Source organism: Anomalospiza imberbis, chromosome 3, assembly GCF_031753505.1.
Source record: "Anomalospiza imberbis isolate Cuckoo-Finch-1a 21T00152 chromosome 3, ASM3175350v1, whole genome shotgun sequence".
In the NCBI taxonomy this organism is placed as follows: Eukaryota; Metazoa; Chordata; class Aves; order Passeriformes; family Viduidae; genus Anomalospiza; species Anomalospiza imberbis.
In genome coordinates this window covers 84,751,986-84,779,895 of record NC_089683.1, presented here as the reverse complement: position 1 = coordinate 84,779,895, position 27,910 = coordinate 84,751,986, and the positions used below count along the sequence as shown (strand labels likewise).

Below are 27,910 nucleotides of genomic sequence, written 5' to 3'. Positions count from 1 at the left end.
TGTGTTTATGCTAGCCAGTTTAAAGTACGCCTCAGAAAACTATGAATTAACACATTACCAGAATATTTGCAGGGGTGTAATACATGTTTGGAGGCTGCCTCACTTGCAATAGTACCTACACTCCCCTGGCAAAAATAGTCACAGGGCAGAGTGAGAAGACGTTACCCTCTGACAGTGTATAAAGTCATCCAGTGCAGAAACTTACTGGCTTTATTCACCTTTATCTCATATTATGTAACAAAATAGGTAAATTACAATGTTCTTATACACCCAAAACTATTTGATTGTTTTATCTACCCATGAGAGATTGGAACATTGGATGATGTCTTATACAAGAAAGTAATTAATCAAATAGGTCTCAGAAACTACCTATATGAAGAAAGTAGTCCCATCTTTCGCATGAAAATCACAAATTTAAAAGGACTCTAAAAAAGCTGCTACCTTTTCACTTGTTTCTGTCAAAGGATTGTTTTTGCAAACACCTGTTTGCTGCCTTTTAAATTAGCTTAGCAGCTGAGTGAAAGAGGAATGCAGATTTATGCAGAGTGCTAGTGTACTGCTCTCTGCGTAGTGCCAGCTGGGGAGGGAAGCGCTTGCGTTTGTCGGGAGAGGGACTGGGTAGCATCCGTCGAGGGAGCGAACGTGACTGGGAGCCGGCTCCCGCTCAGGCACGAGCGGCGCGGAGCAGTGAGCCCTGGGCAGCCTCGCGCTTTGGGACAGACAGGTGGGAAGCGGAGCGGTGCAAGACAAGGACGAGGGCAGTGGGGTGGGCTGCCGCAAGACAAGCGACACGAGCATCCTCATTCCCCAACACGGCTCTGGGCTCCCCTCCTCGCCGCTGAGGGTGGGAAGGGACAGGCAGGGGGAGGTGCTGGGGGCCGGGCGCCCTGCCGGGCCGGCGCTGCCCTCCTCCCGCGGACGGCTCCGGCACCGCTCCCGCCCCAGGCCGAGCCGCTTCCTCAGCGCCGGGGCGACGGCGGCAGCGGGGTCGATGGTGGCGGCGCGGCAGCGGCGCTGGGGAGTGCTGATGCTGCTGGCGGCATACGTGGGCTATCTAGGGCTGGGCGCCGCTGTGCTGCAGGCGCTGGAGCGGCCGGCTGAGGTGCAGGCGGCCCAGCACCTCCTCCGGGAGCACTGGGAGCTGCTGGCCAACCACACCTGCCTGCAGGGGCCCGCCCTGCAGCGGCTCATCGAGGTGAGTCCGGGCACGGCGACGGAGCGGAGCTCAGTACCCGTTGGGGCTGCGGGGCAGGCGCTGCCTGCGGCCCGGGGGGCGAGAGCGGGGAGGGGGAGCGGCACCAACCGCGCCTCAAGCCAGAGAGTTACTTTAAAAAAGAACCAACAAAAACCAGCAAACTTTTTCCTTGTGTAAGTGTATGCGCACACATCCCGAAGAAGACTCCCACGGCTTAGGAGCTTTCCGCGGGCGGCCGCCTCGTTCGCGTCGCTCCGTGCCCGCGGGCGCGTCGGGCTCGCCCAGCGCCGCACGCCGCGCTGCGGCCACCTGTGCTCGCCGCTGATAGAGAGATGCTTTCGTTCTCCGCTGCCGGCCCACGAGCTGCGGCGTTCGTGGGTTTTGAAGCGCCGCTGTCCTGACCGAAGGCGGGCGGTGGCTGAGTGTCCCGCTGCGTGACAGTTACGTGCGGTTAATTACAGGTGATTTAGGTTTGCTCTTGAACTTAGGAAACATGAATTATAGTCTGATGTCTTGCAAGTGGTAAATTCTAATGGGAAGGCTTTGTCGTGGTAAATTTAGTTGATGTTTATACTTGTGTCAAACTTTTTCCATCTTTTGCTTGTTTAAAGGGAAATAGAAAGTCCTTAGGTCTCTTAAGTTATCCTTGAAAATGCTTCTGAAGAAAATTGCAGGATGGTTGCAAAACATAAAGCAACAACAAATGCAGTCTTACTGAAGTACAGTTGGTTGCATTTTTATGATACAGATACAAGCAAAGCAACGTAAGTGGGTTCTCTCTTTGCTCAGCTTTTGCCTGAAAAAGAAAAACCTGCAATGTTTTTAAGTGTCTTGAGTATTTACCCAAACCCTTTGATTTCGGTAGGTGCTAGTAGTTGAGTATGTACTCCTTGCTTTTGTGTGCCTGCCTCACATAGTATATGTCAAACACAAAGAAAACCTGGGCTTGGTTTGTTTTGGTGGGTTTGTGTTTGTTTGTTTGTAAAAGCAGTGTATGATGGTGACTGAAACCATAGCAGCTGGTCACTGCAGTTCAAAGAATCCAAAAGAGGCTTGGAACTTGGATATATAATTTTTTTTTTCCTCTTCAGCAGAGAGGAAAATACAAAAGCCATCAAATAGGATAATCATGGGTGTTTCAGCAAGGCTCTGGCAGACAAAATTATGCTGATTCCTTATGTCATACTCTCAGCCTTTGGCTTTCTGAGTGGTATATTCTCTATTGGCAGTCAGTAGTAAAGTGATTATATGCTATACATTTGGGCCTTTGTAAGCTACTGTAGTAGCCACTTTTATTATTTATGGTGTGAGCGATGCTACCTGTGTAATTTAAATAAAGAAAAGTGAGAAATCTAGCAGAGAAGACCAGTCTGGCATTTCATAAAGCTGGATCTTGGTGTTAAGCTTCATTCAGCTCTGTAATGCTTCATTCAACACTACATTGGCTTAATTCAGCATTGTGTAGTGAGCACCTGGTATGGCACTTGCCCGGGGTTTGCAGGCACTTGGTGAATGATGGTAATGAGGTGCTAGTAGTGGAGAGAAGATAATCACAACTAAATAGGTAGAAATGTCATTCTGCCAGTTTGTTTTACTGCAGCATGACCTCTACTTGTTCTTGATGCCCTGGGAATAGGGCAGCCACTCAAATCCCTTTAGACCAGAGGTTGTTAAAATATGCTGTGTGAGTAGTTAACTGTGACTGAGCAAGCCCTTGATGGGAAAGTTACCAATATGCTTTGTTTCATTTTATGCAGTGTCTGTGTGTGCCTTCATGCTCTGAGAAGCCATACTCTGAGTTTGAATGGCTTTGTGTGTTATTTTGACTAACTTTAATGCTGAGATATTAATCCTTAAAAATCCACAGAACTGATGCTTTCCTATACTCTTTTCTAATTTCCTATGCAGCAGTCACTGGCATGCTCTAGGTGTGCTCAGAAAGAGACGTTTTTCTGTGCAGTAAATTGTTATTGCAGTACATTGCACATAGTTTATCAGGCAGTGTATCACTGGCTCTTTTCCGATAAGAAACTTGTATTCTAGATACACAACTGATTATTTGCTAATTAAGAAAGACATAAAGAATGTTTGTGAAAACGTAAAACAGTATGTGAATTTTAACTGCCTTGACATTACTGGCAACTCCTCATTGTTTTCTTATAGCTCTTTGATTCTAGATAATGCTGAACTGTGTTTGTTTTATGGGCCAATATGAAATAAAATCCTAGTTTGCTGAGCAATGTACAAATGTAATTTTACAACCTGTTTATCGCTTAGTTCCTAGTTACCAACCGGGAGGGGAAATCCACTCTTCCAACCCTTGTGCAGATGAGAGAGCAACAGAGAGCTCCAGCTTTGAGGAGCTAGCAGGAGAGCACGGAGGGAGGATGGGCAGGAGGGAAGCAAAGCAAACAAATCATGCTATAGTAGCTAGATGAGTGAATTATCATTCAGTAATTTCTGTGACTTGGGTCCTTTCCAAGAAAGAAGCAGCCCTCTACTTAACAAAGGAGAGGACAGAAGGAGATGAAGATAGACCAATAACAAAAACAACAGTGGATGAGAATGTGTTAGAAAGCTTGTGGCAATTGTGGTGGTGGGCCCCTGCTTCCTGTAGCTGGATTTTGCTGGGGCCCTCTTATCTGGAGGCATTGGCCAGCTCTTCCCCTGCAGGAGCAGTTCCACATTTCCTGAGTAGTTGAAAGTAGCACATGCAAATGCTTTACCTATAAGCAGATAAACAATGCACGGTCATGTGTTTATACACACACATAGGGCACGATGGAGGCACTGTGGCCACAAGTCTCTCTACAGTGCATCCAGTGACGTTTACTCAAGGAACACATAAGTTTGACTTTGTTGACCCATCTAACCCCAGGCTATTGTTCTGCCATTGTATACTGTCTGACTGAACACATGCTCACCAGGAACAAGACTGAGAGCAGGCCATCCTCATGAGTCACTGGGCAACATGCAAAGAGGGCAATATCTGGCCTTTTATCATCATTATGGTGGTGATCTTTACATGCCAGAATTACTGGGTGTGAGATCTCATCAAAGGAAGCTCTCAATAACAAGACATGGAGAAGATGGCAGTAGATACAATGATAAGACAGATTGCAGGTGATACACTTTCAATACAATGAAGAAAAGTAGCTGGACTCAGCTGGGGAGAAAAATAACTACGTCCAGGCAAAAATTGTGTTGGTTCTAGATTGTGGAAATGTCCAGAAAATGAGGCTGCACACAAAGAGGACACTTTCTATATGGGCATATTTTTTTGGAGCTGTGACCCTTTCTGCCCTTTTGGGATTGGGAGCACCTAGACATGCTTTGGTGTGAATCACTTCTAGTGCAAAAGTACCTCAGGTTTGCTGCATAGTGTGAGTGTATATGTAGCTCTGGTCCAGCTGAACTATCCTCCAAATTCACTCCTTTTCCTGTATTATTTTCAATGGTGACAGGCACTCAACTGCTGTATTTGCCAGTGTCACTTTAATCAGATGATTGGCTGTAGGGCAAAGCTTGAACAGCACTTTTTGTGTGTTACCATATTACCTGACATCCCTTTTATGCTATCTTTCCATTTTTTTTATATAAACCTTTTGTGTTGTATACATATTTTCCTAGTACAGATGTTTCCTATATTATATTGTTCTATTGGTTTTCTATTGTAGATATATAATGCTATTTAAAAACAGATGCTTTCATAAAATGAGAAAATGAAAGCTGAGCTAATTTTTTTTGGCCTATAAAGATGTAAGGTATAGTGAAAAGGGCCTAATGCTAAAGGGTAGGTTATAAACTAAATGGCTGCAGGTGGATCTAGATACTCTTATCTCCAGAGTCAACAGCTAGAGGTACACAGAGAGTTTGAGTAGATGTTTACAAGAGCAATGAGTACTGACAAAGAGCACATGACTGAAAGATCCTCATTAATACCTTGCCTTGTACTGACATTGAACTAGCAGAGAATTGTGACAGCTGTCAGGAAATAAAACCCTGCAAACAAAATTTACTAAAATAATCTTGCACTCAGATGATGCAACAGGAAGCGGTGAGCATCAGAGATCACCTGACAGTGGTGAGGTTCTTTAAGGAACAGCAATAGCTCGTGGTATTGTGGAGCTGTAGTATCTATTTAGAACCCAATTTGGTCAAATTAATTTGTCACAGATGTAATAGGGTTGATCCCCTGTAATCATTCTTTCCAACTTCATGATTATCAAAATGTACTACTACTTTGCTTAAGCTACAGCCAATTCATTACTCTCTGGACCTGTTGATTAAAAGAGTTGTGGGTACCATACCAAGTACTTGCATTCTGTGCTAATAATACCATCTTCTATCATACGATTGACACAAATTGTTGAAGGTAAAATCATTATTCTATAAGGCAGTAGGCTGGCACTATATCATCAGACTTCTTGGAAGGTGCTGAGAAGACATACTGATGACCTCTTTCTGGTTAGTTGACTTAGCCCTAGGTGTTCGGGTAGTGTCTAGGACCTGTGTTCAAAAAGAGAAAGGCAAGGGAAAAACCACAGCAGCCTATTATTCCTCTGCCTAGAGAGATATGTTATTTTGATATTATCAAATTCCCAGTTACAGCTGGTCAGGCTTGGGGGGAAGTAACAAGGGAGTGTAGCCAGCTGGCATTGAGTGGTGTGTGTCTCAGTAATCTCTCCTACCAGAAGGTTTGATACACACAACTAGCAGTGAATAGCTAAAGGCTGGGGGTGCCTTCTAAAAAGAGAAATGATAATTCTTGTCAGTTGTTTGAAGATGTGGGTTATTCTTATAGGTACTTGTTCTTCATACTTTATTTTTTTTAATGCAATTAAAAGAAAACCAACTAGGGAAAGAAATCTCAGTTTTACAAGGATAATACAATGCAACCTTTTCTGTGTTCTTTAAATTATACAGGCATCTTCTCTGAACTTCTTTCAACAGGCCCTGCCTATTTCTGATGCAGCCCAGCTGTTGAGTAACTGTTCTCATTGGGGTTTGGGAAGTGACTGGAATTCAGCAACACTTTGTCTCATGAATCATGCCACAGATTCTTCCTTGGTATAAAAGCTTAATTTCCAGAAAAAGTACTAGTGGTTTGCAGTAGCATTGGTTGCAGCATTACTGCACTAGACAACATCTTTTGCTCCTTTCCTGTTGGCGAGTAAGTCTAGATGAATTCTAGAAACTGTAGTGCACATCCAGCTGCAAAGTAAAAGTGCTTTTGCTCTCAGGGTTCCTTTGGTTTCAAGGAACTACTGCCAATTACATTAGCAAACATTACTGGGGAGACAGGGGAGCAGTTACTTGATCTGCTCTCAGGTTATTCAAGTGGTATAAAATTAAGAAAAAAGACCCCAACACTATGAATTCAAAAGAATACAGCTGGGTTGGTTTTTTGGGGTTTTTTTTTGTTTTGTTTTGTTTTGTTTTTTTGTGCCAGTTCTTCTTTTGGGCAGAATTCATGTAAGTTTCCTCTCCCAACAAAGACAAGGAATCAGAGTTTATGGCCGGGAAAGGTGTGCTTAATAATCTATTTGTCAATCATTTGGAAATTAATTTACTTGTGTCCTTGCAATCTGAGACCAAGGTTAATGTTAACCATTTTCTTCTGATTTACATCTGGTGTTCTGTGAGGCGTAAATGAATGCCAACATTACACAGAATTTCCAGTGCACAAAGTTTGTGAGTTATTTTCTCATTAATCTAAATGGTAGCTTGGTGCCTTTTGAACACCTTCTTTTCCTCCTTTATATGTGGCAAAGGTGAGAAAAAGTGTCTGAAATGAGTCAAGCCAGTTTCAGGAGTTTTATGTATGCACTGGAAAAGTTGATTTTTGTATATTTTGAATATATAAACTTCAACTAAACTTGAGACTAAAGTTTCTTACACCAGTCAATTCCTGCCTTCTTTGAGAACTGCTTTCAAATACACTTAGTAAATACTGCTTTTGCCTTTAAAGGTATCTCAAGATTACTGTCACCTCTGGCCAGAATGCCACAGTTCAGAAGCAGGGGACAACAGCAGTGATAGGAGCCACAGTTTATAAAAAGGTCATTTGTATGACTCTTTCCCTGATGTTTTTTTCCAGAAAAAAAAGTCATGAATTCTTATGGATATATTTGGTAGGGTCATAATCTTCTGGGACTTTGCTTTTGTCATTTTCGCTTAACTTGCTAATTTTGGGGAGGGCAGGCAGATTAGAATCAGTCTGTTTAATCATTTATATAAAGCCTATTTTTTGCTGTAAAGATTATGGGAGGAAAGAGAATCATAATGTTCTGATGAAAGAGACTGAAGAACAGAGTGCCTCAGTTTACATATACAATTCATTCACTCTTTTTACTGCTGATCTTAAGTACCTTTTTTGAAAGCTGTATCCTAGTTACATGCTGTTGTGACTCAGTGCAGAGGTGAAAGATGGAACTTTTAGCTGGTGTCACGGAGGTCAGATTAAATAATGGTCCTTCCTTTTGCAGTACTTGGTGATCAGAAGCTGTGCTGCAGTCACAGACTGGTGGTGGAGGGGCCCGCATGTGATGATAATCATGGAAGAGAGGAAGTGTGTAAGCTAAGAAAGCTGGGAGTTGCCCAGAGCTGATAACACAGCAAACATGGTAAATGAGACTTATGGGTATGGCTGAAGGATAGAATGGCTCTGCAGCAAATACAAAAGAATGAACCTACATTTTTTGGGAGGAAGATGCAATACTCAAGTGGGAACCAAACTGTAGTTGTTGGGGCTGGGTTTCAGCGGTTTGATTTTTTGTTTTGAAGTTGGTTTCTTTTAGCTAGACAGCATGAACAGATCTTTTGATTGTAATTCAAAGTATATGGTTTAATTTTTGCTGGTATGACTGTAATAACTACTTTGGGTTTATTACTACAAAGCTGTGTAGAGTGGTAAAACTCTGGTATAGGTGAGTCACATGTTATCCGTCATCTTTGGAAGTGCAGCCCCAGAGCTGTGAAGGGTTAAAATTCAGGCTGTAGGAACGATTTAATTTTTTTTAGTTTCTTTTTTTGACTCAGATAAGGAAACTGTGGTTACTGTGTGTTGTGTTTGGATGTTGCTGCAGAAAGAACCAGCAACTGATAGTAAAGGACAAGGAAAGAAAGGAGTATTGCAATCCTAAAATAAGTGTGATAAGGGAGTCAGCAGAAATCCACATCTTCCTCCCAGGGTTACCACTTACCTTGAATTCAAGGAGGGAGTTCCTTGCAGAAATATGCATGAAGTAGGCTTTTATACTGGGATGTAATCTAACATGGAGCTTGTATTTGCAAGCATTAGCTTATGCCATTCCTAACTGAAACTTCAGAGCTTATACTTGGGAAAGGTGGAGCTAGAAGCTCAATTTGACTATTCTGAGGCATGTTGTTATAACAAAGGTAACAGGATAGGCATCTACATTTTAAATAAGCCTCTTTGAGTGGACAGATCAGAGTGTTCTGTCACCAGCCATGGCAATGTTAAGTAGCACCGAGCAAAGCCTACTTGCATGGTCAAAAACCAGAGCAGCCTACTTGATGAGAAAACGCAGCAGCCTGCAAATGAAGTTTCATTGACCCATGAAGGTCTAAGAATTTAAAATCTCAGTTTATAAATCCTATGGGAGTTACAATAATTCCCACAAACCTTTTATCTGTAGTTTAAAATTATGCAAATATTGTCATCTAAAGATGCAGTAGTCACTGTGAATTGTAAATTATTACCACTTTAGAGAGGGAGAAATAAGTGCAGAAAAGTGAAACTATGGTTTTATGTTGTATGGCTTGTCTGTCAGTAGAAACCAAAGAACCGCTGCATTCTGTTTTTTTCCTATTATTTTAACCACCCACCTATTTCCTTTCTGCTTTTTGAATTGCACATGACCTTTAAAGTTCCCAAAACATCAAGCCCAAGCTCTGCAAGTTCAGTATTTTTTGGGTTTGAGCAGCTGGTGGTATATACTGAGGTCTTAGATTAGGCAGATAACTGCTTTTGCACACTAGATTTAACATGCTGCTTCTACTAGTGCCTTTAAATGCATTAGGTTTTGAGGCAGACACTGTACAAATCTCCTAATCCTCTATTCTGTCTTCTAATCACTGTACAAATCAGCCTAATTAAGAGAAAAAGGAAAACCCCTAGGATTTCACCTCAAAGTAATCATAAAGTAAAACAAAGTTTCTGATTCTCAAAAAGGCTAGCTAGGGAAACTAAGCAATTATGATGCAACGTGTATGATTCACTTACTTTTTAGTACCTCTTGAACCCCCAACACCTCTTCAATGGAAAATGCAGGGAGAATTCAGCTGTTCTGCTAGAGGGTTTATCAGCTGGGTTTTTTCCTGTGTTCTCTCTAAAGTTATAAACAATTCTTAATTTTTCTATGAAAAAGAACAATAGCTGAAAGCAAAAGTATAAAGGAATATAGTAAACTAAGGAGACTATTCACCAATATCTCCCTGAATGCTCGGTCAGCCTTCAAGAGTTTGCAATGCAATGACTTCCTGTGCCAGAAGTAATTTCTGTGCATTAATAGCCATCTATGGATTTCTCTTTCATGAATCCGCCCCTGTGGGCACATCTGCAGGAAGGCAAGCTCCATTAGTTCTACCATTCTCTGCAGAGTCAATCTTTAGTTTTTTGTCATCATTGTTGCTAAGTCAAAGGTTGATTCTAGATAGTACAATAAAACATTTTTTATTTTAGGAAAACAAAGACTGTATCCTTATCTCCAACCACTCTGAATCTTCCCTTTTAAGGGTGGCATCAGTAGCTCTTTCTCCCTAACACTAATGAACTTTTTTTTTTTTTTTTTTTTTTTTCTGGGAGTGTTACTTTATTCAAGTGGCTTTGATTTGCATGAATATTCAGTGGTCCCCATTGGGCTGGCTTCAACAGGTGGGTGGGCCTAATGGTTAATGATGTTATCTGGTTACTTGATAACAAGATTTAACAAATAAATGCTTCGAGACTTCTTGCTGAAAAGGGCTTGGAGACCTTAGCAAGCATACCAAGTGCCTCAGTACCAGAAACAGAAAACAGCTGGCACGCTGCAAGCTCAGGGCTCGCTCTTCACCAGTGAGTAGCAGTTATGTGGTACTTCCTTCCCACTGCCAGCAGAGCAGGTAACTGTCGATTTAGGGCAAATGCTGTGGCCTGTCTTCAGAGCCTCAAGACACATCCTGTGCTTCCTGGCAGTAGCATCACTACTTGGGGAAGGTGACCCTGGGATTCTGAGTTGTTACAAGTCTCTGCAAAACTGTCATAGGTGCTCACAACTGCTCGGCCTCTTGCTTCTAAACCAAGCAGAAAATAAGTGCTGCAAAAATGTGAAACTAAACATTTAATGACTTGGTTACTGCCGCTTGCTTCTCGTTTGATGTCTTTTGCAGGCTCTTTGGTTCACTTTTCTGCATGAAGGTTTTTCCGTTTCTTTGGGCCAATTGTGCCACAGGTTCTTGCAGTCCTCTCTGGTTCTTAAGTGTTTCTGGCTTTAAAAACTTGATGTTGAGTTTAATATTGTCTACTGCTGAGCTTGTATCAGCAAGACATCAGGCAGGAGAATGGACAACAAACATGCTGCGTGTTTGTGTTTTTCAAGTATCCCTGATCCAGCTGTTAATAAATTTATCCAATAACTGGACTGTTGCTGTTCCAGCAGGTATATATTTGTTCGAGACTAACTAAGAACTGCAAAGATCACAGTTTACAGAAGGAAATTTTGAGGAAAATAGCAAGCTTTTTATTTCAAATTTAACTACTGGTTTCTGGAGGGGGGAAAAATAGGTCATCTGTATAATTTTCCAGTGTCTCTCTTGCCGTTTAACTTACTTGGGGAGTCCTTTTATGTTCATGCACACTGATTCCTGTCTAGGCCATTGTCTGCAGAATTTCTTACACTTCTTAAACTGAAGGTCAAATGTTGTCAGCCTACACCCCATGTACCCTGACAAACCTCAATGCAGACACCAGACCTGGAAGAAGAATGATGAGTGGGAGAATTACACACAACTCTTCAAAACAAATCCTTCTGGAGGCTTTTTGAAGCAACCTTTTCTCTCTCTTTTGTTTCTTTTTTCAGGGGTAGTTGCATGGAGAAGGGAAGCAGGGCTTGGTTCTTTTATGTCACTAATGCTATAAACAAAATCTTTTTTTTTGAGTTGCCCCACTCAACATTATAGCGACAATTTGCAGAAGGAAGCAAAATGCAATACGACATGTGTGGTCCTTAGCCTTTCTCAGAGCACAGGCTCTCTGCTCTGTCTCATAATTTAGAATTTAATAGATTATAATGTGACTCTGAGGGGTTTGAGTTGCCTTCAGTTATGAGTAAATCAAGATATTTCTGAGAATGCATTATCAAACAGTGTTTATTGCTTAGAAAAATGTGTTGATCTCTGAGCTGCTCCTTGTTTTTAGTGTGAGAATTAGTAGCTCTAGAGAAAAGAGATAATGATCCTTTTAATTAAGCTGCTGCTTGGGACCCTGGAAACAGTTTTTATTCACAGCCTTTTATAATATTATATAAATCATATCAATTATGTAGAGCACATTACATCAGTAAAATGGCACAAAGCTTCCACGCTTTGCAGGCTTGACATGCCAGTTTGTTTGGTGGATGTATAAACTACAACTCATTTGCAAAACCAAAAACTGATCAAAGTCTGAGTTTGATTCCTGTTATTGTCAGTGGTGATAGTTTTATTGGTAGTCTTTTTTGTTAGGATGTGGATAGTATTATTTAGAATTTGCATGTCTTTTTCAGAGATGATTAATTTTATGTCTTCTTGGTTACACTTTGCATTCAAAGATAATCAACTGTCAAGTGAAGTATGAAATGTTTGGTGTCCATGCTGTGAATAATGTTGTTTTGCACACAATTAATTTTATTGGCATGGGAAGGTGTAGTCAGATGTCGGCTCTGTTAAGACATCTGATATCTTATTTTGGCATAACTCTGCACACTTTGGATAGTGGCGTCCAAGTCTTTCCTGGGAGGATTGAACAAAATCGGGCATAATGCTAATCTGATGTGTTCATTCACATTTGTAGTCCCAGTGTGGGGACATATTGATGAAACTGAATAGTCTCAGTCTCCTATAACACACCAGATACATTCTTCCCCAGTCCAGAGGTCTTCCCTGCAAGGGATCTGTATCATTTACATATGCATGTATATTTGCTGCTCTGGGACTTCTGCCATTGAAATATTCCATCCGGAAACATTTCATTTTCCTAATGAATATGTTATATGGCAGTCTTAATTATTGTCTGTCTAGGCCTTCTCTACTTAGATCTTGCCCTCCAATCTCTTCCACATTTATCTATATAATCTACCATGTGCATGTGCAACTTTATTGTATTGCTGTAGATGCCCTTTTCTTAGAAGCAGTATGCTGGCTTTTGGCTTTTCTGACCTTCCAGCCCTTTGGTCTCTAAGGCACAAGAGCTCCTCTACTAAAAGGGAGACAACAGAATCAGAAGTGGTTGTAGTTTGGGATTTTACCAGCCAGAAGTGGAAATGCTAGTCACATGAACTTGCCTTAAAGGGGTTTGTGAGATCTCATGTTTTTGTCTCTTTGCAGGGTATCATCCAAGCATACAAGAGTGGCATAACGCTCCAGGGAAACACCACTAGCCTGGGCAGGTGGGACTACAGTGGGTCTTTCTTCTTCTCCATATCTGCAATAACAACCATTGGTAAGAGTCCCCTGCTTATGGGGCCACCTCATAGGTGGGAAGAGAGTGGGAATGAGGGCCTGTACTCAGATGCTGCTCCAGCACTGTGTAGTTCCCTGGAGCTTGCAGTAGGGAAACACCCATGAACCCAGTCCTAGGAGTGCTTTGTCAGTGCCAGTGCAGTAATGATCTCTAACTGATCAGACACAGGGATAATTAGCTCAGGACATATTCCTGCTAAGTTACATGGCTTCTGGGGCCTGAACTTCATGGTGCTGTGCTGTCTGGACTTTCCCAATTCTTGTGCATTCTGAGAGGTCTGAGGTGAATTGTGCATTGAAATGGACTTCTCCAATCACAAGGACAGGAAGGATTTTGGAAAATTTTTAATACTGGCTATTGTGTCTTCAGAGACTCTATTTATGAATTATTCCTCCTTATTACTACCTGTATTAGATGAAGACCTGCTTGTTCAAGCGGAAGTTAAATAGCTGGGAAAACATCACAATTCAGTTGACTCAGGTTTCAGCAAATGGGTAAAGCAAAGCCACAAATAAATTATGTAAATAAGTAGAGGGAGGGAAAGTGGAAAAAATAAAACGTACTGGGTACAGAGCTAGTTAAGGCAGATGCTGTTAATTATTGTCAGTTCGTGTCCCTGTTCCCAGAACAATTAATAACTTGCCCTGATGTCTTTTTCTTATGGTGTGGCCCAGTATTAAAAAAAAACATGGGAGGAGAGAGTATTTGGAGAGATGATTGTTGAATATCAAAAATCCTTCACGGGTTTCTTGATTTGTCAGCTCTCTTCAATTTTCAGTATATTTGTAAATCAAGATTTTTCTTTTTGTACCCAAATTGAACCTTCTTTTGATTTCTGATTCTTTTTGAAGATACACTGGCTGCAGAACACTAAGCCCCCAAGCAGGAGCTCAAAGAAAGAGAGGGCTTGTGGGTTTTCTGTGGGGGTGGAGGCGAGTGGGTGGTATTGTGTCATCTTCCTGTGACTCAGTACATCTTTCTGCCCTGCTCTTTTGTGCATGCATTGTTCTGCTTGGGAACACACTTTGCGTGTTGCACTGCCAGGCAAGGGTTGCACCAGATGATGGCAGTGGAGGCTCATCAGACAAGGTTACACAGGCTGTAGGTTTCCAGGAGAGCCTGGTCAGTTCCTTCCAGCCTTTGGTACAAAGCAGCATCTGCTCAGAGCTGCTTTGCATGCCTCAGTAATGAGTCCTGATACGTTTCTAAGCGATCAGAGTGACTGTTTCACCATGGCAAATTTAAGATAATGATATTCAGGAAGAATCAAATTAATCATGTTAAAATATAAGAGGATATTGTGATGTTGGCAGAGACCTAAACTAAGCATTTCTGCTCTTCTATACTAAGAGTAACTGCTAAACTACTCTTCCCACTGCAACTCCTTGCCCCCACTCACCTCTTTTTTTTAAGCAAACTCCTTGCCCTGATGGCTATGGGACAGGAGGACAGGACAGGGCATCGCACAGCTGAGTTGATAGCAGAGGCAATTGAAAATTGAAAATAACCAAATCTTACAGCTCTTTATCTCATTATTTTAAAGCTGGTGCTATGATTCTAGACACTTATTAATGATTTTCAATTGTGGATTTGAGAATGCCATACAAGCCACTTCTATGTGGAAATCTTCAGCTGACTGGACCCTTCATTCTGTTTTTTTTTCAAGTGAAATTGTTAGTTGCATACAGATTAGTGTCATAACACTCTGTTGATAACAATATGTTGTAGAAGAGAAAACTACAAATGGTTTCACAGAGCCTCACCCTGGGTCTCTTATCATAATCTCTCTTTATGCAAATTCTTGAGATAGTTGAGGGGTTCAGCCTCATTGAGGATACCACAGTGTGACTGAGAAGGATAATTGATGATGTCAAGTAGAGAGGCAAGCTCCTTTCCAAAGAATTCAATGAAGTTCAAAGGGGTGAGTCACAATAGGAAACTTCATGTATAAGGTATGGCAATGAGATAAATGACAATTGAGGAGGATTTGTAGAGGTTTGTGTTCTTACATGGCAAGGAAGGGTTTATCTCAGGCTGTGATTATGGAGCCAATGAAAGCAGGTCCATCTGCACAAGATTACTCTATAGGACTTAAAACCCAAGGCATTCTGGCAAATGAGTTTAGGAAGGGTAGAGTTAAGATACTAATGCAGAAGAGAGATCCTCGGGAATTTAGGGGTACTATATAAAGATTTTGAAGACTATGGTTGGCCTCTATTGCATGTGTTCTAGCTGCTGCAAGCCCTTTGGCCTTTTTGTCTTTTCCACGTTTTTTCTTTGCAATTAATGCCGTTGATGCCTTGCTGGCCTCTTATGCAAAATAATATCTTTGTGACTCTTGTCCTTAGTCTTCTCAAACAGCACTGCCAAAACCACTATCACTTTTACCTTAATCACTTTCCTTTGAGATGCTTTTTCTGTTCTGCCAGCTCCTGTATTCTACTTTAGGTACTTTAAGCCCCACTCAGAAAGCTAGGTCCATTTCTCAAGTCCTTACCAGAACATTTTCTCACTGGGATACAGGAGGGGATGTTAACTTCTTTCCCCTTTAACACCAACTGAGGGGCATTAACTTCTTTCACTGACAAAGTTTAAATCTTCCTGTCTCCTGTTGCAGCATCTTCTGCACTGTATCCTTCTTCCATTTAAATGAGAGCCTCATCTATTTTCACTACTAGTGATTAAAAGCAGCATGTGAACTTTGCTTAAAAACAAAGCGAGTTCTAACCTGCAGGCTGGACATAGTTGGTGCCTCAATCACAAATGTTTGAGGTATGAATTAAAATCTCTTTTCTAAAGAAGTGCCCCAAAGCCTATGTAGTTTTTGGCCAATCTCATAATTTGAATGGAACTGCATTTTTAACTTTGGGATGGGCAACCCTGGCCACTTGCTGATTGTGAAAGTGGCCCTGGCCACTTTCTCCCTAGTGTTATGCTTCTGTGCTTTCCTTGTTGCTCTCCTTGACATATCATATCATGCCAGATTTTATGTTATCTCATTTTCTGCAGATTTTTCCATAAGAACCCTTTCTCCAATGCCTTGAAGGGTTCCTGTGGAGCTGTAGTACTAAACATGATTAAAGAAAGAAAAGCTAACTTGCTGCTGGTTTTATCTCTCAGACTTCTTTATCCCTTGCCGACACAAAGTCTCTCCTTTCTGTGCTTACTGTCCTCCTACTTAGTTTGGACTAACAGGGCAGACGTCAAAGCAAGTTCAGAGTGGGGCACAAGATCAAAGTTCCTAAAGTCAAACGACCACAGGGTGGTGTAATTTCAGAGAAGGTGCTAGGGAAAGGCTCTTTCTGTAGTCAGTGATGAGGCTAAGAGTAGAAGGAGTAAGGAGTATTGTCCTCTCTAGCCTGAATATCCCACTTAATATTTGGTGGATGGATGCCATTGCCTAGTGTTGTACTGCCATTTTCTGATGCCACCAGAATTCAGCTGTGTGAATTTCAAAGGCCCTTTTTTAAATATAAAATGGGGCAAGTAAACCATCTCACTGTGAAGAAAAGAAGGGAAATACCTTCTTCCTGTTCTTTCCTTCTCTGGCTAGCACAGTACATAGCTCCTAAAAGCAATACCCCAGAGGACTGAGAGATAACAGAGGCACGGATCAGGCTATTCAGTGACTGATAGTGAAATGAACAGGGCTAATACCTTTATTAATGTTCAGCTCTTTAGTAAAAAGATGAGCTGGGCAGGGGGCCCAAACTTGTAGCTTTCCTGGAAAGCCAAAAGGAAGGAGGCGTGCAGAGTCTGTCACTGAAGTACAGAGCAGCAGCTGTCCCTTCTTCTTCCCTGTGGCACAACCGGTGGCCAAAGGGTGAGGAGGCATGGCGTGCAGAGTCTGTTGCTAAAGTCCAGAACAGCAGCTGTCCCCGCTCCCTCTCTGGTGGCAGCACCAGGGCTCTCTGTCTTTTCCATCTCCACCTCGTACAGCCTATTCTAGTCTAGTCTTTTTTAGGTGATGATGACGGACAAAAGTTGATCAGGGGTTGTGTTTCCCTCTTCCTCGGCTAGGGCATTTATCTATCCCCCTCTACTGTGCTTAGTTCTTTATTTAGAGGTGTCTTTATCCCCTAAAAATACTCCCACGATCCCAGGGGGTTTTCTTATTTGCATTTTAGTCCCAGAATGTTGGTGTGGTGGGGGGAGGCAGGTTATCTCCAGGTAGTTTAGAGAAAACAAACTGAGCAATTAGCTAATTAACATTTCAATATCGGTACTCAGCTAGAGCCAGCAGCCATTCCAGTGTTGCCATGGGAACTAGGAAGGCCCTGCCCTCGTCTCTGGGGAACACCTGGAAACTTTGTTCATTACAATAGTATTAACACTGTAACACTGTTACAGGCGTTTAGCAGTTGCCCCAGAGGATTCCAGTGCAGGGAATAAAACAGTAGCAAGTTCAGGGCTGTGAAATTCTGGTAGGGTAAAGCTTTGGGCAGCAAGAGTTTTGTGAAGACTCTGACCCTCTGCAGACACTGCCCAGTGACTGGTGGAGCTCCTGAAAAATGGTCAGGTTCCTGCCCATTGCTGATGCTCTGTTGGGGAATTAAACTAAACTAACTTGATGTCTCAAAGTGGTTAAAATACATAATAACAGCTTGGGACCACTTTCATATTTGAATCCTCTGTAAATCTCAGGTACCTCTTGTGTAGGGGAGTTCTCTGCTGAAAAGCTGCCACTGTTGATGTGTTGATCTTTTCCCTGCCCAGTGACAGCTGGCAGAGTTCTCTATAGGCTTGGCCAAGTAGGATGTGGCACAGTGGTCCGTGGGAGGTCACTGATGGGTTTGGGGACAGCCACTCACAGCAGCATCCTCTGTGCTGTCTCCTAAGCACTGGAAATGTGCTTTCCTGACTACATGCTATCTCACCCAGCTGAGCCTAAGTCCACTATACAGCTCTCAGTGTATGCGCAGCATGAGTCAAAGATTGCAGTACTCATCTGAAGCATTTTTTCACTCTCTGAAGGAGCATGCAACCAAATTTTACTCTCATCTGGAATTTCATAGGGCTAAAACTGTTTATAACTTCCCTGATTCAACTGCCTGGGTCCCAGTGAGCTGTCACATATAAAACACAGTTCCTGAGATTCTGCCACCACTAGCTTTAAAATGAAATTCTTCAATTTTTTTGATTCGTTCTAACCATAAAACTAAGAAGCCAATGCAAGCAGTGTGGCTGCTTGAGGGCTGTGTCCTGTTTCTGTCCTACATGTACAAGCTCCATGCCTGTAGCATCCTCCCTAGATGGATGAATTTGGAATAACTTACTTTCCATGCCAGGTGTCCCCAGCTGTGTCCAGCTGATAAGTGTTCTTGAACTTAGTGCAGACTTGGTGGATACAATGTGAAATCTCACAAGGAGGTTGAGAAGCCAAGTATGTTAATATGTTTTATATAGCTAAGGAGGCATTCAAAGCAGGAGGGAAGATAAGAACCCCTGATTTTCTGATCTTCCCATGAATGTAGGTGGTACCAAATGACCTCTGAAAATCCTAATGCTTGTAAGATCACAAGATAATTCAGGCTTCCTGGTACCTCAGGAGATCTCCAGTACAATTGTCTGCTTAAAGCAGTCAGCTATGAGGTTAGAGCAGGCTAATGAGTGCTTTGTTAGGGTGACCTTCCAGCTAAGCTGGGACCATGCTCACATTTTAAGGAACCAGACAAACATTACCATAAGGCTGTGTTAGTGATCAGTAGGTGTGTTTGTGGTGTTTCCACTTTGAATTACACAAAGATGTCTTTTCCATCTAAAGTGATTGTTTTTAATGAAACATTTGAATATTTCATGGGAAAAAACCTTTCATTTCTGCTGGATTAAAACATCCAGATCACTTGTAAAGACCACAAGGGAAAGAGATTTCCTGAAAAGTGTTAGAGGAGGACCTAGTGGTGGGAGGAGCTGGATGGCTTAAGGATTTAATTTCCTCCAGTGCCTGGGAGAACAGGAATGTGGCTCACTTAACATCACCCCAACTGCCAAGCAGAGAAGTTTTCGTGAGTATTTAAATGTGTAATGCAAAATAAAATAATTCTGGCATTGACACCTCTCAGTGAACTACACAATGGATGCCTGGCCCCCAGACTTAAATGAATTCCTGGTTATTCAAAGCAAAATATTTTCAACAAGAGCAATCTGTAAATTTGGGATTAGACCCACGTCTGTAGGAGGTGATGGCTTGTATACCTTGAGGTAGGAGAAAATATTTAATAAAACAAGAAGTGTTGCTTCTCTAACCAGTAGCTTTATTAGTGGTTTTAGCACTCAAACACATTTTTGGGTAGATTTGGTATAATGCTAACCCTGGATTTTTCTACATGTGAATTTTTTTGGTAAATTTTCAGATGTTTTTCAGCCTATGATAGACACTTTTTGTTCTTAGCACTTTTTGATGAAAATACGCTTATATCTGGTCAGTGAGAACAAACCTTTCATTGTGGGTAGCAGGAAGTTGCAGCTGCCTCAGTTAACTGAGGGCATTGCAAGTACTGTCTTGTAAATGAAAATATCTTTCACTAATAAGAGTCTTATCTTCTTAAGGGATTCAGAATCTCTGTATACTTCTTATGGGCAGGAATGTAATGGGAAAGCAGGAAAAAAATCCTGAATTACTTAATACGTGTAACAGAAGCACATGAGTTAAAGCACATAGTTATGAGCATTTAGAAATAAAACCACTCTTTTGTTTCCTTCAAAGAAACTTAACTTACATTACACCTTATTTCAAAAAAGAGGAGCTATACATGCACTTAATCCAGCTGCTTCAGTGGAAACACACTTTGATGTCTCTGCAGTTTTTCGTGATCATTTCTCAGTGTCTCTTTGCTCAGACATGTACCAGGTGACATCCCAGCAGCATGCTCATGAGGGATGTGACACATCTTGGCAGTGTAGTTTTAATTTCTAAATCTGGTTCAATCTTCTAATATCTAGTTTATGATGATTTAAGATACCAACTAATACTGAAGAGGGTAAATCCTATTTTCCCATTCCTGCTTGAGTTTTATAACAATTGAGGTTTATATACAATTAGGTTGGCATTTCTTTGTCTAGTGCAAGGACAAGTAGATGTAACCAGACAGGAGTAAATTTATGGCTATTTTGCATAAACTAAAGTCTCTTATTTGATTATACTTTGTATCCTATATAAAAGCTGGTGGGGCATGTTTTTTTTTTTTTTTTGCATGTACAGCATGTTTTTTTTGGTGTACAGCAACTGTGTACCAAGTCTTCAGAAGATTGTCTCAAGCTGCTCAATCCAAGGGAAACGGGAGCCAGGGAAAGCGAATGCAAAGTATGTCTGGTGTTTGAAGGGCTGAGTTTACTGTGTACATTAGACCTTCTTACATCGTTCAATTTGCCATTCTAAATTAATTGCAACATACAAGTTAAGTTTAGGTGCTCTGCCCTCCAGCACTTTGTGGCATCCCCACAACTCTGAATGCTGCTGTGTTTCACACAGTGACCAGAGAACATGGGCCTTTTTTCTTTTATGTTTTTCTGCAGAGAAACTTAGAAACCTGTGATTAAAAGAACTGCCCAAGACATTACACAGTCTTTTAAAACTTGATATAGAAGGAAAAAAAGGGGGAAGGGTTGGGGGGAAACCACCTTGGGAATAAGTGACCATAAATGTATGTGACTCATCCTCAGCCTGCAGCCCTACAGTAAATGCCCCCCAGTACTTTTTCCTGGCCTAGGTCAGGCCACAAAACACCCTAATCCCATAAGAGAAAAATTGTAACTAATCTACTGAAATGTCACAGCGAGTGTGAAATGCATCACACCAGACACATCTTTCTATAATTCGCTTAGAAGGGGTCATCTAGCAGATGTACTTGCCTACATGTCTCATTTACCACACTTGGTAGTCTAGAAATTGGGGTCATTGGGGAAAAGTGCATTAACATTGCAAAGCTACTCACAAACAAAGAAGAAGTAGCACTGGCATGAAGTCTTAATTTAGCCCCTTTTTTGGACTATATTTCAAAACATCGACTTACATAACAGCATCCCATTCTTTCTGGGGGATGCTCTCGCCATTCCCAGGGACAGGCTCCTGGGGCTCCAACAGAGGTGTATTGTGTGCCTAAAATTATCAAAGAGGATGTCCTCCATGTAATCAAATTTGGGATTTGTGGGGTATATACTTAGGAATAGTTTGCCCAAAGACCATTTTCTGGGTGTAGTTTGCTGGCAGATGTGCACAACTAACTGCAGAGTTGTTCATGGTGAGAGATTTTTTGCATGTGTAGATATCCCCAGCTCATAGCTGCACACATTTCTACATTGTCCGTCAGTGGCTTATTGCATCTGGCATGTGACAGGTTAGTGAAGACATGGACTCTTGAGTTAACCACAGATGTTTGCACTCTCACTTATCTGGGATACAGAGCCCAGCCCTGTGGCCTCTCCCTTGCCCTGAGACTACAGCACTCAAAAGCAGCGTAGCAAGGCAGCAGTGGAGGGAGCACCTCTGTGCTTGCTGTGCCGATGGTTGGGTGGCACTGGGAGGGGATAACATTATTTGTGGTAAAAAGATAATCTTCTCTGTGAACACCAATCTCTAATAAGCAGAGATGATTTTGGAATGTAGTCAAGGCCATAGGTCTCTGACTGGCTAAGGCACTGTTGAAATGTTTGTGGTGTGCTAGTTCTTCTGTCTTTGAAAGCATCCTGTGAAATATACCCTAGTTAAATCTGACGTTCTTGTAGCATAAAACACTAGAAATTACAAATGCAAGTCTGCAAATGTATGGGACATTTTAAAAAGAACGTATGGGGGATCTTGAAGCCAGAACAATCTGGGGATACAAGCAAGGCTGTGATTGCAAGGCAGGACTTTTTATTAGATCACTTCCTATGACTAGAAGAAAGAGGAAAGATTTAAAGCTCTTTATTTTTTTCGTTAGGTTGGAAATTGAAGTATTTCACACAAGTTAAATATAATTTCTCTGGATATATTGACTCTAGATAATATTTTTGACAATTTAAGGTGTATTTGGTACTTGTGGTGCAAAAGAGTATAAGCAAAGAGGCAGTGTTAAGTTGACTAGTCCTGTGGGACAAAGGTAGAAAAGGGTGGTTGTTATAATTAAAACACTATTGTTGTGATTCAGAGACCATCTGACAGCAATGCAGGATCATGTACCAGTAAAGCCCATGCCAACAATGCTTACAAAAATTGAACTAAACGGAAGGTTTGCATTTACGTCAGATCCCAGCCAGGGCAGTGGGTAGGGGAGAGGAAATTGACTGGTAAATGGAAAAGGAACTAAGCAAAATTGGCAGGGAAAGAAATGTTGTTTTCCGCCCCACAATAGGATATGACAAACAATGGATGTAACTTACAGTTATTTATAAAAAAGGTCCTTTTGGAGCAGTGACCTTCTCACCTAACTTCTGTAGATGATGGAGGTTCACCCCTCCAGGGGGAAGGGGTAAGCAGAGACTATTTTAGATTTAATACTTCATTCCTCCCTTGTTTAGGCTATGGAAACCTGAGCCCCAGCACTGCAGTTGGTCGAATCTTCTGCATCGTGTTTGCACTTTTTGGGATCCCCTTGAACCTTGTACTCCTGAACGAAATTGGGCACCTGATGCTGCTTGGTGTTCAGCATTGTGCCCGTCACCTAGAGGAGGTGTTTCACATGCAGGTAAACAGTATGGACAGGCATAGCTCAACAAAAAAAAAGACAGGGGACATTGTCTGGTATTTGAGATCCTATGACTAAAAATGACAGCCTGGCTGACTATTTGACCAAAAAGGCAATAATACTCAGAAATAACTGGAAGCAAATAAATTTAGTCTATGACAGCCCTATGAGGTGTCAGATAAGTTTGTTTGTTACTTGAGGGAAATTCTGTGATGAATGAATTCCCCTACAGCGACAGAAGTGATAAAGCATGTGAGCAATGCACAGTCCTAGACTATCTAGTCTGTTTATCAGTTTTAGTTAGAATTGCATGTGTAAGTTATATGGGAACATTTGTGGAACAGGCTTTAAACTGGCATGAATTTAGGACTTATGAAGGCGATGCCCAATTTGTGTTGGCTTGGTGTCAATGCTTAACCTCAGCTGGCATCTAAGCATCATGCAGTTACTAACCCCTTCCCTGCTGGATGGAGAAGAGAATCCAGAGAGTAAAAAATTCATGGGTTGAGGTAAAGGCAGTTTAATAAGCAAAGCAAAAGTTGTGCACACAAGCAAAACAGAAAAGGGAATTTGTTCACCACTTTACATCAGTAGACAGGTGTTCAGCCATTCCCAGGAAAGCAGGACTCCATCATGCATAATACTTACTTGGGAAGAAAAACTCCATCACTCTGAACATTCCCTGCTTCCTTCTTCCCCCAGCTCTATATGCTGAGCATGATGCCATATGGTATGGAATATCCCTTTGGTCACTAGGGCTCAGCTGTCCTGGCTATGTCTCCTCCCAACTTCCTGCGTAACCCCAGCCTACTCACTGGAGGGGTGCAGATAAGGCCTTCACACTGTGCAGGCACTACTCAGCAACAATAAGAACATTCTGTATTCCCAACACTTGTTTTCAACATAAATTTAAAGCACAACCTTCTACTAACTACTGTGGAGAAAATAACCATCCCAGCTGAAGCCAGCTCACGTGTAGGACAGACACGTCATTTGTTGAATTCAATGAATGTTTGTATGCTTTTGTGGAGTCCATCATCATCTCATCATCTCCAGCTGGAAAACAAGCTGGACTTTCCTTGCTGCACTTCTTGTGACAATCTTTTTTCTTTTTTTCCTTCCTGTTTTACTAGAATAAAGCTTCCTTCCTGATGAAGACCTGTGCACTGGTAACTGGCTTGTTATTGTTCCTCCTGCTACCTCCCTTGTTATTCTCTGACAAAGAAGGCTGGTCTTATGAAGAAGGCTTCTACTATTCCTTCATTACCCTCAGCACTATCGGGTTTGGAGACTATGTGATTGGTGAGTAGTTCACATTTTGTTGCTTTCACCTACTGAAGAGCAAATCCATGACATACAAAGCTTCCCTCTTGGCAGTTAGGCACCAGTAGCAATCCGCAGACCTGATGATTAGTATGTTGTGGTGTGCATTTGGCAGGTTGGAAAAGACATGATTTCTGCCATAGCAATGCCACCTGCAGAAGAACAAAGGCATTGTTTCCTAGTCAGTAAGTGGCATTAAAGTGGCCTGTCCCCACCACCAGGCAGGAGTGCTGTGGTTTAATCACAGTGGTTGCTGAGGGCACACTTACCACACTCCAGTGCATCAGCAACCATTAGTTTTAAGCAGAAGCTACTCTGCAAGTTCATTAACAGACAGGGGCTGTTTCTTCTGTCAAAACCCTAGATAACTACTTTCTAAAAGGTAACTTAAGTCACTTACGTATAGACTGTCAAGCACCAGGCACTACTTAGTTTTGGGGGCCAAAACCCTTTGCCAGAGGAAATGGGATTAGATCCACACCCACTGTATTTGCTGAAACACAGAACATGCCACTGTGATAAAGACTTTCTCCTTATAAACAAATTGATTATAGAAACACATGCACTCTTGAATTCCTGAGAGACAGAAAGACTAAAACATCCTATTATGGATTTGCCATTTTCTGTTCTTGATAGCACTTGCATGATGCTTAGGCAACTTAGTGGCGGTTACTTTAGAACTTGTCTGTAATGCATCAAACTTATGATTAGAGCTTGTGTAGGCACATGTAAATAAGTTGGGAATAAAGTTAGCTTGGGCAAGGGTAGCCAGATGGAGCTTGACAAAAGCTGGGTCAGCTCAGCATTCTCTTATACTGATTTTACAGATGATGCTGAACTCTGTGCTGCAAGAGTTTTACTTCTCTCAGTTTCTGGTAATGCATTTGGTATTCCTTCCTCTTCCAGGTGTGCCTTCACCTGTGTAGTATCTTTGTAACTGGCATACTGCCACAGAGACACTAGGTTTGGTATGGGAATAATTGAATAGGTCAGTTGTGTGTGTAGAGGCTAAACAATTTTGCCTTACAATCCTGTATGTGTGGTTTATGCCTCAAAAATAAGGTTCAAGTGACCTTCACACTGTTTCCCCACTAGTGTGATACAGAGCTGGGAGGAATAAATGCCCTGCGGGGAAGTATCTTTGCAGAAAAGGACCTGGCAGTCCTGATGGGCACCATGCTGTCCATGATCCTGCAGAGAGTGCCTCTGTGGCTGTGAAGGCTGGTGATAATTTCAAATTGTTTTCCAAGGTTTGGTTGTTCTTGGAGGTTTTAGGACTGCTCAGGCCTCTTTTCTCCTGCTGTCAGAGACTCTCCTGCTTATATCTGGTTTAACAAGATACATATAGTGGTACATAAAACCTGCTTACCTCTCTGCCTGCAGGGACCCCTGTTACATGCTAATAGAATATTGTGGTGCTGAGTGATAAGCAGAAAAACTAAACTGTGTGCTTGAATGTGAATAATCACTTTGACATGGGTGTAATTTAGGATTTAGTTTTCTTTCTTGAGAGTGGTATTTGCAATTCCTAAGGAGTACTAGGCTGTTGCTGACACATCACAAAACATACTTACAACATCAGTTCACATGCTAAGTAGATGGCATACTTGTGTTTTATGTAGAAGTCACTAATATTCAGTGATATTTCAACTGTCTTTGCTTTACATGTAATGTCTTCTTTGAGACACTCTTGATCCAGTGTAGAAATGTTTTGGGTGATTCTGTTGTAGGGATGAACCCAGATCGCACCTATCCAAGCTGGTACAAGAATGTAATCTCTCTGTGGATCCTCTTTGGGATGGCCTGGCTAGCACTGGTTATCAAATTTTGCATCAACATTCTAGAGAGCTCTAGTGACTTCTGTCAATGCAACAAGAAGAACATGGAGATGGCAGAAGATTTAATGGATGGTAACAAAAATAGCATGACTGGACTTCAAAATGCGGAGATCTGCAGTGACAAAGACACAAAAACGAAAGGACCAATTGAATCTCACTCTTACAGAGCTGCTACGGAAACCCTGTAGGGAAGAAAAATGTTCTCAGTGTCCTGTAGATTTTAGTGCACCAGAGATGAACCATTAGAAATGTGTAAGTGGAGCGGTCCTGACCTGTGAATGGGGTGAAAGTCTGCTTACTGAGCTTGAAATGCTTTTATTTTGAATTGAACAGTGACAGAACGTTTCATTTCCAGCACCACTAAGTACTACCAACAGGACTCTTAGCCAAAAGTAGATTTAAGGAAATATCACCTACCCTCCCACCTCAACTTATGAGATAATCTTTGACATCCCTGAGCAACACCAGCTATTGTCCATTTCTTGACATGATTCTTGTAGCCTCTAGTTATACGTATGGCACTTTGCAAATGCCACAGACAGAAAAGCAAGTGCCATTTAATGCAGGAAACAAATGGCATGTTGCCAAAAGAAATGAAAAGCACTGTTTAAAGCTATCTGGCAGTCATGGCAGATGTGCACCATCACCTATATACTTGTGCTTGCAAAAGGTGGTAACAAGGTTTTGCTGTCTGATTGTTCATACAGGGATGGCAATGAGGAAGAGCTTGTTGAGGTGCCTGATAAAAACAGATAATTCAATTTTTTAAAAAATAATTTCTACATCAGAAGTCTGCTAACAGAAACAGACTGGGTATGCTATTGCTTACTTCAGAACTTACGTGGGTTCATTCTTTGAAGTATTTTGCAGACCAAATGTCATTAGCTCAATGTGACAGTTCATTTGAATAGATTTGTTTTTTTCATGTCTTGGAAGTCAGAAAAGGAGGACTAGTGGCAATTTTAAAAGTCAATGGTTCCAACATTTTCCTATTGCCAATACTAACAAGTGCTACTTCAGTCTAGAAACAGACTGAATTTTCTTCAGCTATGATCAAGAGATACTATTGTGATGAACTTCTCATGTCATGAATGATTAGTGTACCTGTTCTGTCTAACATCCTATATATAATCACAACTGTCTTTGATCTGTGGAATGACATGCTTATTTGGCCTTTGTGTCAGTCATGAAACAGAACTTGGTTGGGTCTTTTTAGTTCCATTAAACTCTCAAAAATCTTTTGAAATATTATGCCATTTATAAAGGTGCAACAGAGTCTAACTCCTGGTGGTGTTTGTATTCCGTTATCTGTTCTTCTCATTTTGTTGTTCCTGTTGTGCTATTTGCATCCTAAGCATTAACTTTGAAAACTTCACCATGGCAGCAAACCCGAATGAAGCATTTGGTTGAACCTTCAGCTTTTGCGATGAACCAAGGTTCCATGGGGCTGTTAGAGAAAAGACAGAAAACAGAGTCTATTGGAGTATGGGACTGAGGAATTAGAAATATCCATAGCTATGTTCACAGAAATGGAGTGAGTGAAAAGTGTACAGTCTTCAGGAAAACAAGTTCTGAAACATATATTGTGAAAAAAGTGTTTCCAGAAGAGGCCAGTCTGAGTATTGATATCTGGTGGAACTGATTACAGGGAAAAATGCAGCAAAGGGATCAGCTGAATGAAATTCAGTCTGATGACCTTTTTCTGATTGCACAGAATTAAATGTTCTCTCAAATACTGTTTGAAGGGGCAGCAGTGATCAGGAAGGGAGGCAGTGGACCTCTTGGATCATACTGATGCAAAATAAATACATTTCAAATTTTTGAACATTGGGTAATTTCTTTAATAGCCTTTAACATAAACTTTTCTGTTCCATGTTTCATCTTGCTTATTTTCACTGATCGATACACAATGTAGCTTTTACTGGCCTATGTGAAGAAGAAAGTGTATTTCTTGAAACATGAGTAAATTGCAATTCACTTCACAAAATGTGATACCCTTTAATGCATATCCTTTGCACCCTTTTTCACATGCAAAACTTAGTAAATATATGTATATTGTAAAATCCAGATGCCCAGGAGGTAGTAGAGTTTCTGCTGTCAAAACGATGACAGGGATGACTATGTTAATCTGTTTCAACTTTTACTTGAAATGTCACAGACTCTGGGA

General features: G+C 41.5%; 1 protein-coding gene across 1 annotated transcript; it reads left to right on the top strand.

Annotated features, from left to right (window-relative positions):
* The first annotated feature begins 973 nt into the window (after positions 1-973).
* KCNK17 (potassium two pore domain channel subfamily K member 17) lies at positions 974-27,568 on the top strand. The gene is made up of 5 exons (XM_068185502.1): positions 974-1,195; positions 12,782-12,896; positions 22,416-22,582; positions 23,716-23,884; positions 25,636-27,568. Exons 1-5 carry the CDS (start codon positions 992-994, stop codon positions 25,929-25,931), a joined length of 951 nt encoding a protein of 316 aa, XP_068041603.1. The 5' UTR covers positions 974-991; the 3' UTR covers positions 25,932-27,568.
* Positions 27,569-27,910: the final 342 nt, after the last annotated feature.

What these genes read in the sequence shown, in the direction of transcription:
- KCNK17 (XM_068185502.1), top strand. Translation starts at nt 992, where the DNA reads ATGGTGGCGGCGCGGCAGCGGCGCTGGGGAGTGCTGATGCTGCTGGCG. An exon ending in ATCTGCAATAACAACCATTG is followed by an intron (nt 12,897 to 22,415) that starts GTAAGAGTCCCC and finishes TCCCTTGTTTAG; the next exon opens with GCTATGGAAACCTGAGCCCC. An exon ending in AGGAGGTGTTTCACATGCAG is followed by an intron (nt 22,583 to 23,715) that starts GTAAACAGTATG and finishes CTGTTTTACTAG; the next exon opens with AATAAAGCTTCCTTCCTGAT.